The sequence below is a fragment of the Catharus ustulatus genome, chromosome 4 (genome assembly GCF_009819885.2).
Source record: "Catharus ustulatus isolate bCatUst1 chromosome 4, bCatUst1.pri.v2, whole genome shotgun sequence".
Taxonomy (NCBI): domain Eukaryota; kingdom Metazoa; phylum Chordata; class Aves; order Passeriformes; family Turdidae; genus Catharus; species Catharus ustulatus.
In genome coordinates this window covers 27,961,405-27,976,729 of record NC_046224.1, presented here as the reverse complement: position 1 = coordinate 27,976,729, position 15,325 = coordinate 27,961,405, and the positions used below count along the sequence as shown (strand labels likewise).

The 15,325-nt window shown below is 40.0% G+C and overlaps 1 protein-coding gene across 2 annotated transcripts in view; it reads left to right on the top strand.

The window, feature by feature from the left end:
* Positions 1–15,325, top strand: part of CHST11 (carbohydrate sulfotransferase 11) — a 156,098-nt gene that overhangs the window by 55,840 nt on the left and 84,933 nt on the right. For both annotated transcript variants that reach the window (XM_033058608.1, XM_033058607.2), the window contains exon 2: positions 9,141–9,226. In XM_033058608.1, the coding sequence (XP_032914499.1) occupies positions 9,141–9,226 (86 nt within the window). The remainder of the gene's footprint in view (positions 1–9,140; positions 9,227–15,325) is intronic.

The following is a 15,325-nucleotide window of genomic DNA, read 5'->3' as shown; positions in this document are numbered from 1 at the left end:
TGAAGGGAGTAGGACCACATAAAGATAAGCAAGCACTGAGGTCTCATGAATTCACTATGTTGAATGGTTTTCTTGTGTTTTGAGAATTTCTGCTCAGAGAAAGCCAGATCCAGAGTGCTCAGTGCCTCACCCAGACTGGCTGTAAAGTGAGGCTCTATAATGGAAATACAGATTATGCTAATTGAGATGAAGTTTTATAGTGCTAATGTGTATTTTACTCTTCTGTGTGGTGAAGTGCAGTCTGGGTCTGAGGGAGCTGACAATGTCCTATTCATATGTAAAATGTTGTGAAGGATCTGTAGTTTGGGATGTTTCAAAAGTGCCACATGAAGGGATTTATACATCTGAAAACAATATTATCTGTGTACACTCATTGCTAATGGAGAGAGGAGCGTGTGAAAGCTTCCCACCCTCCCTGCAGGGATGTGTGGATCCTGCTGCACAAAGGCAGGAGTGCTGGAGAACTTCCATGGTCCAGTGGGGCAGGACATGGGGCCAGCATTGCTCTACAGACCTGTACAGCTGCTGGAAAAGTAAAAGAAACCCATTGCATCTCTGTGCCTTGGGATTATGTGGAGTTTAGAAGTATTAAACAGAATAAACTCTTGGAATAAGACAGTAAGCCCAGCTGTGTCTTAATTATTAGTTCGGACAGCTTTCAAATCGCAGAATCAGGCCTTTACTGCCTGTGATACTTTCTTCTTTTAATATCAGCATTTGGCCTTCACATTGCCAAGGAAGTAGCATCCTTAATTTGTGAGAGCTCATCTGCTTATCCAACAAGCTGTAGCCATAATCCTCTTTGCCATAATGAATAACTGCTCTGGAAGCGATTACTGCAGGATTTCATACTTTCTTTTCTGCTTATCGAATTCTTTAGTGCTTCTTTTTTGTAAAGAAAATTGTTGTTCATAAATCACAGTAAAGTATCAGGGGGCTGTGACTGCACTAAAAATACCAGGGGCACTTCTTCCGAGGTGGTAAATCTTGTCTATCTGGATATGTTGCTAGGACAGGAATGACCTGTGTCCCTTGGTTTCTGTTTGTCAGGTCAGGTGTTCATATGTGTGCGTGCACTGCTTCTGCCTCAAGTTCAGAGACCACAAATTTGAGCCATTCATTGCTCCAGGTTAAAAGGACTGCTGCAGCTCTATTTTCTATTCTGCTTGGCTTGTGAGAAGACTTGCTGTGTGTTTCAGTATATCCATTGCGAATATGATTTTGTGTTTCATCTTCTGTGCACATCTGTTGAAGAATAGCAAAGAAACAGTAGCTCAAATAGACTGCAGCTGCGGCAGCCGTCGTTTTCATTTTGACTGTGATTCAAGATAAATGCTTTTAAAATTACAGCTTTCTAAAGAAACCTTCCTCCTTTAAAGGTTTTTCTCTCCCCCCTTTTTTTTGTGAGCTCATAAATCATTTTTGTTAAGAAGACTGGTACTAACAATGTGATGGAAGTAGTGGGAAATTTAGAAAAAGAAATCTAACTTCTTATTTTTTTAGGACAATGCAAATTTACAGCTTTTTTTCCCCTGGACCTACATTTACACAGTTTTCTTTTGAACTTACATAAGAGAGATGGGATATAGCCAAATATCTACAAGCTTGAAAACTAGGCTGATAAGAACAGAGTAGAGCATTTAGCTCTTTGCTATAAAGACAATCCAGCAGCAGATGTGCCTGCTAATGTTGTTACAGTGAGTATCTAGAAATTGAGTTTAGAAATCTGTAAGCCTCATTAGAAATCTTCCCACCTTCCCAGATTATTGCAGTCTCATTTGGCAAAACACATGCCTGACCTGTAGTGGAAAAGTAGGAAAAATGTCCAGAAAGAGTTTTTGTTTGCATTTGATGTACTGGATCCACAGTGTCCCTTCATGCAAATTCGTAATGCACATTTGTTTGTGAAATACATATAGTTCAATTCAAAATTCCTAAGCTTCTAGCTTCATTTGCAGAAAGTTGCATTTGAGATGGGAAAAAAAAGGAAACAAAGAAATTCTTAAGTTGATATAGATGGTAATTAAAAAAAAAAATTATGAGCACTTAGAAGTAGTTCAGTGAGAAATCTACTCTTTTGATCAATATTTTGTGACATCTGGCTTTGCTAATTGGTGACATAAATTACAGCATTCTCAGAAGTGAGCAGACGGCTGAGATGGTCTGTGGTCCGTCCAAAATGGACCTGTGAAATACTGTGATGTCCCCAGATCTGCATTTCATGCCAGAGAAAACAAAGTTGTATTAGAAAAGTTCTGACCAAGTCTAATATAGTTTGTAGTTTGCACCCACAAAAACTTGTGGCATTTAAAGAAGCCTGTGTGTATGAGATAAACAAAATAGAGCTCTCCTCATGGGAGTAGTAAAGCCTGTAGAAAAGTCTCTTGATTTAGGTTTGTGGATAAGTTCTTGAGACTTCTAAAGAAATGCTGTATAGATTAACATTTTTTTTTAATTACTGGAAAAAAGTTTCTCATTGTTCATTAACAGAAAAGATGTTGTGCTAATTTATGCCACATGCAATGTCCGTAGGGTGACCAAGGATCTAAGTCTATGAATAATTTCACCCAAGGATATTAACTTCCCCACTGTGCCCAATTAAATCCATCCCCATGCTAATCTGAGAACAAACAGGATAAAATACAAATTTATTTCTGGAAAACTGTCTAAAGCAAAAAGGAATTAAATATCTCTCTATTCTTTGGAGGGCATTTACAACTTCTGTAATTAGTGATTAGAGCCAAGAAACAAATGTTGGGACTAATTTCCTTCCTGTGCCAGGATTTATTTCATGTCACCATTTAGGATTGCTGGTCAGTGGAAAGGAGAGGAGCTACCTCCAGAGCCCCTTGGAGTGGCCTGTCTCTGTGGGTGTAGCTCTCTGTTAATTACAGGAACTTAAATGAGTATCTTACAGAAATCTCACTTCCTAACATGAATTCAGTCTCTGTAGCAACTAATAGGTTTGGTGGAAGTTTTTAAGGTCTCTGCCTCTACTTTTCCGACCTGGGAACTGAGAACTGTTACTTTGCTGGTCTCTGGCTCCATAACTTGAAGTTTTCCTGCTCTTCTCAGCCATAATCATTTCACTAAGGTGTGATCTCGTCTTTATTTTTTATTCTTTTCTTTTGTTGTATCCATTTTTGTTCGTTTCTCAGGCGAAGTAAACCCTTGTCTTTTGTAATTATTGTCTGGTGTAAGGTAAAATCTGTTCTCCATTGATATAAAGAAGAATTGTCACATTCTCTGGGTTTAAGACTTCAGCATGCTTATATACAGTGCCTAATCTGATTTTTACTCTCTAAATATAGATCTCTCAAGCTCCATGGAAGAAAGCTACAGTGTTGCCTTAAGAAATCAAAAGAGGCCAGACAAGAGTTTAGTCATAAATCCTTGTACCTGTGGTCTCCAGATGAAGGACCAATAATTTAGTCTAAAATCCTGAGTTGAATGCAGCAAAGCACAAGGCCCCAGATGTCACAAGATGTTGCTATCAATCCACTGATCTTTGTGAGCCCCTGCTGAAGGATTAGTGTTCATAAATCATTGCCTGGAGAGCTATCTCAAAGTCTCCTTACTCAGGCTTTGTAGCCAGTGCTGGGTGCAAGCATTTGCATTCACTCCTCATGTTCCTGGTTGCTGATTAAAAATTAACCCTTTCATACCGTTTGGTGTCCTTTGCCTGATTACTCTGTAGAAGGGAGCATAGGAATTTTAATGACATTTGAAATGAGTTAGACTTCTCATTGCTGCATTTCCTGTTTTGCCTGTGGTTTAAACTTGGCTGAAGTCTCCAAACTGTTGTAAATTATTATGGAAGACTCGTTTTCCTGAAGCAGAACTAGCTGTTTACTAATCACAAGCTTGTTCAGCATGATTTTAGCTAATTCTCTGAAAGGTATGTGGACAAGATGTTCCAAACTGAACAACAACAACAGCAAAAATCAGTCAGTCTCAGCCCTCTGAGGAGCCCTGGGAAATGGTTACTTCCTTGGGTCACTTACTTCAACTCTGCCCTGAGTGTTGCCACGCTGCAAGAACATTGGATGTGCAAAATGTTGGTGGATTGAACCTTGCTTGATTTGTATTTGGATATGACCAGCTTGCCTTGAGCATAATTCTTGCCAGTAAAGACAGAGCATTGTTTCATAATACCATTTGCAGAAGAATGTTTACATTGTGCTATGGATGTCTCACTGTGCTTACGATGTTTGGCGGAGTATTGAAATATGTATTCCAATGTTTCATCCTATGTACAAAACCGAAGTAATTTTCTGTGCTGCTTTGGGGTCATAGCAGAAATCTGTGAAAGAAAAACATGTCCAGGTGTTTAGGTGAAGAGAATCTATGGACTTGCAGTATGGGTATAATTATTTATTTTCCCTTTGATTTAGAAATTCAGGAAGTTTAAAGGCAGTAGCTTGTGTAAACATGGCTAGAGATGGTGAAGGTGTAAGTAATTACTTCGGTGCTTGCTTCGACCAATTTGCACTGATTTTTCTGTCTAGGTTGGGTTTAGGTGAGTGGTCAGCCCTAACCCAGTGGGTTACAGCTCAAGGAAAAGCTACTATGTTGTGTACCTGCTGTCAAGAAGATGTTCCATGGAAAGCATTAACTCTGGCCTAAAATTGGGGGTGGTTGGGCAGGAGGAGAGCAATGGATTAGTGGTGAGCAGTGTACTTCAGCCAAAAGAAGCAACCATTTTCAGCTTCTCATGCAGAAATCAGACCAAAAATGAAGAATAATCAGACCAAAAACACTTGGACTTGTTTCTTTAAAAAAAGAACAGGATCTGATCCTCAACTGGAGTCTCACCATACTGCTGCCAGTGCTTACTTTTTCTTCCTCAGTGAGAAAACTTGTATCCCGATAGGAGGAATGAATTATGTATGTCAGCTTTAAGCAATGCTGTATTAGGGAATTTTGTTCTTTGTACTTTAGACCAGTGTAATGAAAAGTTAAATATTAATATGTCCTCAGAACTTTTCTCAAATATTTGTAATATGAGATTTAATTTAAGAGGCAGTGAACAGAGGTAGAATTTTTACATTTGGCTTTTGTTATCATGCCAATAATTAGAATAGTCCAAGCAATATAAATTAAATGTTACCAAGTAGGGAGACAGTTGCTAGATAGCAGCTGGGGACCTTTTAATATACAGACGTCTTGGAAACTGGAGCCTCAGACATCTATGAGATAGTGGAATAGTAGTGATAGAGATGGTTGATGAATGCATGCACCCGTGCTTGAAATGCCACTTGTTGGTCTCTCTCAGTGCTGAAGAAGTGGCAATTATTTTGTGTGTCTCTTCCAGCAGAGTCTCCTCTGGGACTTAATCCCACACAGACTTGTGTTGTTTTGCCCTTCTGACACTTTGTGAGAAGGTCACCTTTATGGCTTTCAGTATCCATGGTTGCCATGATTTCTGCCTGATCCCCCTTTCACTTTGTCTGGGTAGTCCCAGTGTTCACATACACCGTAGGCCAGTAATCTCCCAGTAGAACTGCTACCATGTCCCCATCTCAGTTTTCTGTAGCTCCTGATAGGGAGAGACAGAAATTGTATTGATGTGCCTTCTCATATTCAGTATTTTCTCCAGAAGTCTCCCATTCTGGGATAGGGTCTTTGAAGGTTACCAAGTGCATTAGAAATGCCTTCTGCCAAGGAGAGGTGACAGATTAAGCCAGGCTCACATCTTTCCATGTGAATGATCTTCAGTGTTCTTGTGCCCAGTGCACTGTTCACAAGTCAAATTCCTGCTCTTGGTACTAAACTGGTACTTGGTGGGTCTAAATGGAGTTTTCTGGAAGTTGAAGCTGTGCACAGATGCTTTCATTCTGAGATGATTTAGGGCCTACACACTGCTCTGTATGTATGCATACACAGCTGATTGTTGTGTTGATAAGCAGGGCTGTTTATCTTTCTCGTTTGAGAAATTGAAATTTGTTGCCTAAATAGCATCCTCTACAGACTTCCTTATTAGATTCATAACTAGTGGTTCTGCACATATTTTAGCAAGATGGGCCAAGACTGCATTTTTGACAAATTATTCCTGGGGATGGAACAAAGTTCTTGCTTTTACAGCTCTTGCATTTAAGTAACAAACTCACGGTTCATCCAGTTACTCGCACTCCCGGCTAAATTCAGGGGATTCATGTTTTTGCTGCACTTGCCATATCAGCACTACTCTTGGATCATTAAAGGCATTGAATGCTGCTGATCTTAAAGGTCTTTTCCAGCCTAGACAATTCTAAATTTCTTTGTCATCTGCTTCACACTCTTGGTGTGCATGAACGTGATCTTTTGAACGGTTCTTGGATCCATGCATATGTAGTACTTATCATTAGACTATAATTAACTGTAATTATGTATGGAGATCAGCCCAAGCCATAAAATGTAGATTTTAGATATTTACTATGCTAATAAGATTTGGTGAGGATAAAGGGCTTGATTTTTTAATTTTCACTTCCACAATGGTGTGACGGATCCTCAGCAAAAGTGTGGTTAAAATTAGTGGAGGTGCAGTTACCCTCCACACTACAGTTTTTCTTACTGCAGATTGCTACAGGCAAGGCTCAGGCCCAAAAGGTTTTGTCGTTGGCATAGTGAAGTACTTCCTTAGAGAAGCTGAGCTGGTAGAAAACAGGTTACAGGAGCCGTGAGAGGTAAGTGTGCCCACAGACATGCCAGGAAGCGTTTTGAACTATATAAAAACATTCCTGATTGTTAATTATTTGAGGGCAGTTGTACAAACAGTGCAGGTGGGATTTCTCCTGAGGAAAGGGGAGTATTCACCTTTATTTTGATGCTGCAGTTAAATTCCAGGCACAAATACTTTCCAGGTGTGCACAGATGTGCTGTTGTATCAGGGAATGCTGTTCTTGAAATCAATAAACAGGAAACCAAGTGCAGTGTTGCTATGCTAACACCACAGTCTGATTATAAATGCTTTATTGAAAAACCAAACCAATTAAATAATACTGGAAATGATAAAATAGGTTGAATGTCTTCTATGATTAAGGCTCTACGTTAGCATTTAGCTTTTGCTGGGGAGATAGCTTTTTTTACTGTCTGTTTACATCTGGAAACAAATCTTTCATGTTGTGTAAATAATTTAATCTTTATTGCTATTACTGCTGCATATAATGTGTTGATACCTGCTGGCTAAGTGAAGCGGGAAGGGATGGATACATTTATGCATGGAACTATTTATTGTATTTAATGGAAATGAAATAACAAGTTAGGAGCACCACACTAGAATTGTTATTCTTCTTCATTTTAGAACAAAGCATCAGTGTTGCAGGACCTTAGTTAGTCACAGTCTACTAAGCTGGATACACTGAAATGTTCCCCTTTTCCCCCTGCTGTGATGTTTTAAAGTCCTTTGCCCTTGAGTAGAAGGCTTCATGTTGGAAAGATTTCTTTATTGAGGAAGGGGCTACAAAATGATTTTGAAAGCCTTTTTGTCCACAGTTCTGCTACAAGAGCATAGAGTAGGAGCTCTGTAGTTAGAATGGCTGCTGGATGTCTTACATCCTCACTTCAGCATTTTCTTCTTAAAACCACTTCCAGGCTCTGGAAGTTGACATTACTGTGAAATATTTTTAAAGTTTTATCCTTTAAAACACATTTTCTTTTAAAAAGGCACATTAGCACAGAAATGGAGGAATCGCAATACTTGTCTGCATGACAAAAAATGCTCAGAATTTAATCAGGTGCTTAAATGTGTCAAATAAATTATTGCCTCTACTAACATTGCTGTCCTAATTGTGAAGAAAATTGAAGCCAGTTTGTTTTCTGAGTATGTCTGCCTCCTGCCACAAGACCCATGGAATCTGTCTGCTTAGGGAAAAAGCAACCCAGCATGTTATTAGATAATTACCTCCTATTGAAAGATAGATATGAAGTGAGTGAAGGAACCAATTATATTGGACCGTATACAGTTTTCTGTGGTTTATATTACTTGTTGTATAAATTATGATTGCATATTCAGTGTTAAAACATTACTGGACTGTATTGTCTGACTTGGCTTGAAGCCCACAATATCATGTCTGTAAGTGGTGCAGCTCATTGCTCTAGGACACTTCAATAGTTTCTGGTTACAAAATGTGGCAAGAGGTGGTAAAAGCATGCCTGACTCGGCTTAACATGATGTTCCCAGCAGGAATATCTCTTTTTCCCTTTTATTTTGGTTATGTCTTAATCAAAGGTTGATGAGACAAATCTTCCTCGCTGCGCTGCCGGATGTGGGAGTCTGACAGCCTGGTGCTCCTTCTGTAGTTCCCAGGATGAGCTGGGGGCAGAAGAGTGTTAGCAGAGGATGGCATGGGCTATGTGAGATTAGAAGCACAGCAAGCTCTTGTTTTCCTCCTGACTACAGAAGGTGGTCAGAGCTGAATGTCTTCTTACAGAGTTTTATGGCCACAAAGGTCTAACTTGAAGCTGATGGTCTCCATCCGTGCTGGGGTCAGGTCAACACCTCTCCTGGAAAATTTGTCATCCAAAATGCTCCTTGATCAGACCTTTGACAGAACCTTTGGTTTGAAAACTGTCTGGTCTTTAATGGTATAACACAGGGCATGTTGTTATGTGGATCAGTCAAATTTCCAGCTGTAATACATAGAGCAAAATTGTGGGAAGAAGGGCAGTGTTTGATTGTGTCTGTGTTGTGTGCTGATGAGTATCTGTTCTAGGAGAAACAGAAGAGTTAGTCCAAAAGCTTTAAAATCATATATTTTAATATGAGGTACATCTGTGGTTAGGCTGAGAGAGGCTCAGACATTGCCTCTCAGAGGTGCTGGTTATAGGAATCCATCCAACTCCTCCCTGATGATCAGAGAAGCAGGAATCTGGCACTGCTGAAAATTGTGTTGCTTTGGTCCCCATGCTTGAATTTTTGTGCACCCAAATTAAGAGTTGTTGCGTAAGAGTTTTTGTAAGGGAGCTTTTATTTTCAGTAACTTCCGGAATAGATAAAGGATTTAGCTCTTGGACAATTGCTAGGAAAAGGAAAATCAGGAGTTAAGTGACAACACTGTCTAGAATCCTAAGATCTGTCAGAGAATCTTTCCTTGCTGTAGGTATTGCAATTGCTTTTTGCTAACCAGTGTTGCTAACCTAATTTCAATTTCCCCTTGCAGTAATGCGTAGAAATCCATTCGGGATGGACATTTGCTGTCGGAAAGGATCCAGAAGCCCTCTCCAGGAACTGTATAATCCCACCCAGGTGAGTGTCTTGTGGCTATAATTAAGCTTCCCAATACAGCATACAAATACAGTCTCTTTTGATGATATTTTGGCCTGTTTTTCTTATTTACGTGCAACAGCTGCCTTCATTCAGGAGAACTGATCCTGGAACCTGCAGGGTTTAGCTATAACATTCTACAGTTTGAGTCAAAAGCCTGATTTTTAAAGGCTTTTAGTCATCTTAATGATGTGGAGTCCTCCAAAATCTTTTCTTAGGTACCCAAAAGCCTTAAAAGGGTATACTTTTAAATCTAGCTAGAAGACAAGGCATTGTGTTGACACAGACTGGCAGGGTGGGGTGAGAGAATGTGACACGATGTACATGAGACAAGGAGTGCAGTAGGACTGCAAATTGCAATAATAATACGTGAATATAATTTCTATGACTTTCAGGTAGTCAGCTGCCTTTCCTGTCCTGGTCCATGGCTTTTACAGAGTCTAGACAAACACTGTAGCTCATGTTCTTCCTTACACTGTGTACTATTCAATACCTGACTGTCTTGATGGGAGCTTATGACCTCTGAGCAATAACCTCAATTCTTGCTCTTCTTGTGACAAGCAGCATAGGAAAACTACCTGAAATTCATGCTCCTGTTTGCTCCTCTAGATCAATTTATTCCCTACATGTGGGCTGAATTGGCACATTCAGGAGAAGCATTTCCTGTTGGCAGCTGAGAGGAAGTGCTGCCATTGAGAGAAAATGCCAGCTGACTATTAAACATATTTATTAAAGTTTAACAACCGCCTATTATATATTTATCCATCAATGAATACATTGAGTTTTACTAAATTGGCTATTAGGGAAAGTGACTATCCCAGTAAATCTAACTTGTTAGATTTAACAAGGCAGTAAATGTTTTAAATACTATTTGATTATGAAGAGACTCACTATATAGTGTGCAAAACGAAGTCTGAGCGATTTAAAGTATTTACATAAAGAATTGACAGCAGCCCAAAGATATGTGATATCTGTTATGTAGCACAGTAAAGCTCCATTTGCTCGTTAGTGTTGTTTTTATGAACACAGGCTGACTTTCTAATTCAATTTGAATTCTGGGCATGGCTGGGAACATAAGTTTGTCACACTATTATACCACCCTTTATTGACCATTATGGGAGCCAGCATTGCATAAATGGAAAGCGCACGCAGAAGCCCTGAAGAGGAACAATCCAGTGCTGCAAAGGAAAACGATTAGCATTTGCAGGTCAAATTTAAAGACTCTTGGCAGATGCTCCAGAGAAGCGGGTAAGGGAGAAGAGACTGGCTGAGTAATTAGTCTCTCTGGGGTCTGCTGTGTGTCGGTCAGAACCTTTTGCCCTTTAACATTATGAAAGGCCAAGCCATAGGAAACACCCCCATCCACTGAAGGGCCATAATCCCAGAGCCCTTGCAAACTTGCACAACTGAAAAGATTTCCTGAGCTTCCTGAAGCAGGGGACATAGCTGGCAGCTACTTCCTTTCTGTGTACCCTGACCAAGTGGACCATTACCATCCCTTTTTGGGCTCACCTGTGAGCCAGCCAGAAAGTCAGTGTTTGAGGAAGTGCAGCTGATGTTGAACTGAAGAGATAATGTTTCTTATGCAGAAGTGTTTCCATCAGCTTGCTGATAACTGTTTGTATCAAGCTTTTAATTTTTGTTTCTTTCTTTGTTTTTAGTTGGTGCTTGATTTCTTTGGAAGGGGCTTTGCATGCTGCCCTCATTCCTAGAGGGACATGCAAATGAGTGTGTGCGGTCTGGGAAAACAGTAACAAGAAAAGGCAGTGAGTAGAGGCTGCCAGAGAAAACAACAGACTGGAGATGACACCTAGAATGCTTCATCACATACATGGTTCACCATTTTTTTCCCATTTGTTCCCAAAGAGATGTCTATCTCACCTTTCTTAAAGTGGCAGATTAGAGACTGTATTTTGGCAGGAGGGTGCTTGTTCCTCAAGAGTTCACCTGCACTTGCAAGGGTGGGGGGATGGAAATCAGCTCTCTGATGTTTCCTCGCTGAAGCAGCTGCAATCAGCCATTCATAGTCAGCTCAGAAGTCAATATATAATAAATATGTAAGAAGACAAGGCCAGCCTGGATGGAAGCTCTAGTGGGAGGTGTCCCTGCTCATGGCAGTGGGAACAAGATGATCTTTGAGGTTCCTTCCACCCCAAACCATTCTTTGATTCTACAAGACAAAGAATGGCCAAAACCTTTCTTGTACTAATCTAAATAATGAAAACAGTCACATCTTTAGCCTCTGACTATCAGAACCTGTTGGGCTCCTGATACTGTGAATCCACATTTCTCTCCTGGGTGCCCGTGGCTGTGTGTGCTATCACAGAAGCTCTCTGGCACTCAGCTGAGCTGCCTCAGAGCAGCACTGGAGCTGAATGAGCAGATATTTGTAGTTCAAAGTAATACGTGTAATTTAAACGCCAAACTTAGGCCACTGAAAGATGCCCTGAAGCTATGGTTTTAGATTACCAGGTGTAACTGTGATTTTTTTAAGGGTAGGAAACTTTAAATTTGAGATGTATTAAGGGCTCATTCTGCCTTGCATTCTGTGTGCTCCTGGCTGTTCCCTGCCTGGGGAAATGAGAGTTTGGCCATCGACTGAAATAGGTGTCAGATGGGGTCAATACTCACTGGGATTTCGGATGTTGTAGTTTAACATGAATCAGGTTTTTCTACTCCGTGTTTAATATCAAGTTGCACTGCCCTCATAAAACCAGATGGAGACAGGTTGATTTACGCTAGCTGATGGAGTTTGACTGTGGTTATTTACTATGTCGAGGTATAACAGCTTCTCTGATCCTGACCTATTGTTTCCTTCTTTGGAGTCACTCGAGTTGTTTGCAGATGTCATCATTTGACTCTTGAATCTTTTTTTGGCCTGGTGAATGATTATGAACAGGAAAGAGAAAGGGAAGGGAAAAAGAAGAGAAAGAAAAAACTAAAAATAAAAAATAATAATAGTAAAAAAGAAGGGCAGAAAGGAAGATTTGGCTTCAGGAAATTTAAATGTAGCAATGATCTGAAGGTAACTGAATGGGTTGTCTGGGGATTTTGTAGGAGCTGAATGTTAGGATTGCAGTCAAATTTTCAGAGGGCTAATCATAATTGTTCCTATGCTGAGTGGAGAAAGAGAGGACAAATGGGTAGAGATAGCACTTGAATCAGAACTTGAGAAAGTGTCCATGACGAAGCCCATGAGGTATTTATGCCTTAGCTAGGTGTCTGGCCTTGTGATTATTGTAAAAGTGAAAACAACACGTTTGCTCTTATGCCTGTGGTAATAAAACAGAAAATGGGAAGTACCTTTGTCTATGGACAAAAGATTTTTTCTCTAGGGCTTTCACTGCAAGATTTTTCGTGAACATTAATATACCATGAGGGAAAGAAAAGTCAATATAACTGAACTGGATTTTCACTGAGTAAGTGGATTTCCAGGCTATGGTCTCCTCATACATGGCAGGCAATGTGCAGCACGTCTCAGACCCTATTGTCTGTTGTTTTGCCTTTTATTTTCAGGGGGAGGTTTAGAACTAAGCTACAGAGATACCAGTGGCAAAATTTGAGGCCTGAAATGGATTGTTTATTTAAAGACTTTATTAAAAAGCCACATAATTATAAATGGAAACAGAGGGTTCAAACACACAACAAATAGCAAAGGAATGTGACACAAGCTCGCATTTTATCTTTGGTAGATTTTGTGGGGTTTTTTGTATATGAAACCCCAGGAATTTAAGAATGTGGGTAAACAAATACTTGCAAGACATATTCCTAGAAGACAACATATACAACTGTGTCTTGTAATTTACGTGGCTGTGTACAGCCCCACTACTTCAAGAATAACATAATTGTGGGTCAGCCCATGAGCTGGAGTCACCAGAAGTTCAGAGTTGGGTAACACTGCTCACTCTTTCATGGTTAACATTGATCTATTTGGTACAGTGAATGTGCTACTGAATTACAAGAAGTTTCAAACCAAAATAGACCAAATGTTAGGGGAATGGGAAGTAATTGCAACTTTAAGGTTAGATTTTTGTTTTCTAGTTGTCAAGATTAACATTTAATTCTCATTAAATGCAAGTAGCACCATTGCTTAGTCAAACTGTCTAGACTTCTGAGAGGTACACAGAAAAGAGAAAGTTCTGTATCCATCAGGATCCAAATCCAAGGATGAGTGTTTCAGTTTCTAGTTTGACATTGCCTAACTTTAATTCATGAATCAAACACTGTTTTGCTAAAGGTCATGCTGTTTGCTGTGCTGCTTGCCTTTGCAAACATTTATTTTTGTTGAGGAGAGATAGTTCTAGGTGTCTGCTTTTGGTGTAGCTGGTCTAGTGATTTGCTAAAGCTGGCGAGTCCGAGCTGTAGACCGTGTGTTTGTTACCTTTGTGCTAAGAAATTTTATTGGACTGGTCTGGTCATTCCAAAATGACCCATTTCTTTTATTACTTCTAATTTTTTTAACTCTTCTCCTTCCCACCAGGAGAAGAGAAATAAGTGAACTGTTGCCTTGCAGACCATGTTTATACATCCTCAGTCAACTCAGGCCACAGATGCTGCTTTTTGGGAGCTGCCCTGTGATTATCTGTGGCTTAGACTGCCTGGATAGCACCAGCAAATATCAGCCTAGTTCAGCCCACATCACTCACCTGGGTTGTAGTTTCCTGTCTTCAATTATTTCCACCCCTTAGGATGACTCTGTGGGCAGCTGTACCCATTCCTAGACACATGTTTGTGGTGAGCTTTGTGGTCTGAGCTCTGCACACATCATCCACAGCACTTTGTATCAAAGGTTCCAATGCTTAGGACCTGGTATTTCTGTCCTTGGTGAGCCTGAGGCACTGCGTGCACTGAGCACTGTTTGTTTCAGTGTGCTCTGGCTTCTCATTCTCAGAAACACAACCAAAGAGCAGGTCATTGAGTAGGATGAGAGGTCCAGTTCACCTGGTGGTTTGTCTTCAGCAGCAAGTGACCAGACTACAAGAAAGATAAAAAAAATCATTATACTCTTCCAGAACACAGCCTGTGGGTCATGAGCATCCTGAGCCAGACTTGTGTTTTTGTCAGCTATATCGTGCAAGAAAAGCCTGAGATGACTGACAATTACTGTATCAGTTAGGGGCAGAAAAAAAGTAGATCTCTAGAGTTGCTTGGCAATTCCAGTAAGACTAGAAAATTACACCAGCACTGTGCACCAGTGCTATCCATTACTTTTTCTCCAGTTTTCATGTAGATATGTTCTGGGTTTCAGATTTCTTCCTTAAGACAGCCATATAGCTGTCCTGGGAAGTGAACTTTCAAATATGAGAAACAGTGCAGTTTATCTAAAGAACAGTATGTTAGAAGTTATTGATGCTTTGCAACTGAGTCATAAATATGTATGTGTCCTTATTGAGGGCAAGAAGTGGCCCAAAAGTTCTACCAGTACTGAAAACATATGTTATGTGATTGATGCTGATCTTTGTAGGCAAATCTGAGCAGATGATAACAGCATGGTAAGTAGAGCTCATAATTACAGTATTTGATTGATCACAGATTAAAAACTTCTTTATGGGAAAGGTACAGAATGGAGACAAAAGGAAAAACAGTTGATGTGCAATGCCAAACTTTAGGTACCTACTCCTGTTGGTAAACAACAACTTCATATGTAATTAGGCTCATTTGCTGCAGCAAAATGCCTGCTGATGAAAGAGGAGATAATTGATTTACTCCGTGGATGACTTCTTATGCAGAGACATTACTTACTGTCGTGCTTGGAAGTCATAAAACAGCAGCTGGCCTGGGATGAAATATTACATTAACCTTAGCAGAAAAATTGCACTACTGAGAATGCTTTGTTATTAATTACTGATTACAAATGATAAGAGCTGGTTTTAGATGCTGAGGAAATGACTTGGGGAGGGGAAGGTTTCAGGTATGGTGTGCTTCATAGATCATTCATTATGACATGATGGATACCTTTGTAAGTCAAGAGGAATTAATCAGACAAGTATGTACAGTAACTACCAGCACTCAAGGCTAGGATTATCCCCAGGACATGCTCATTCAAGTTCCTGCAGTGCATTGGGATGAATTTTTGGGCAC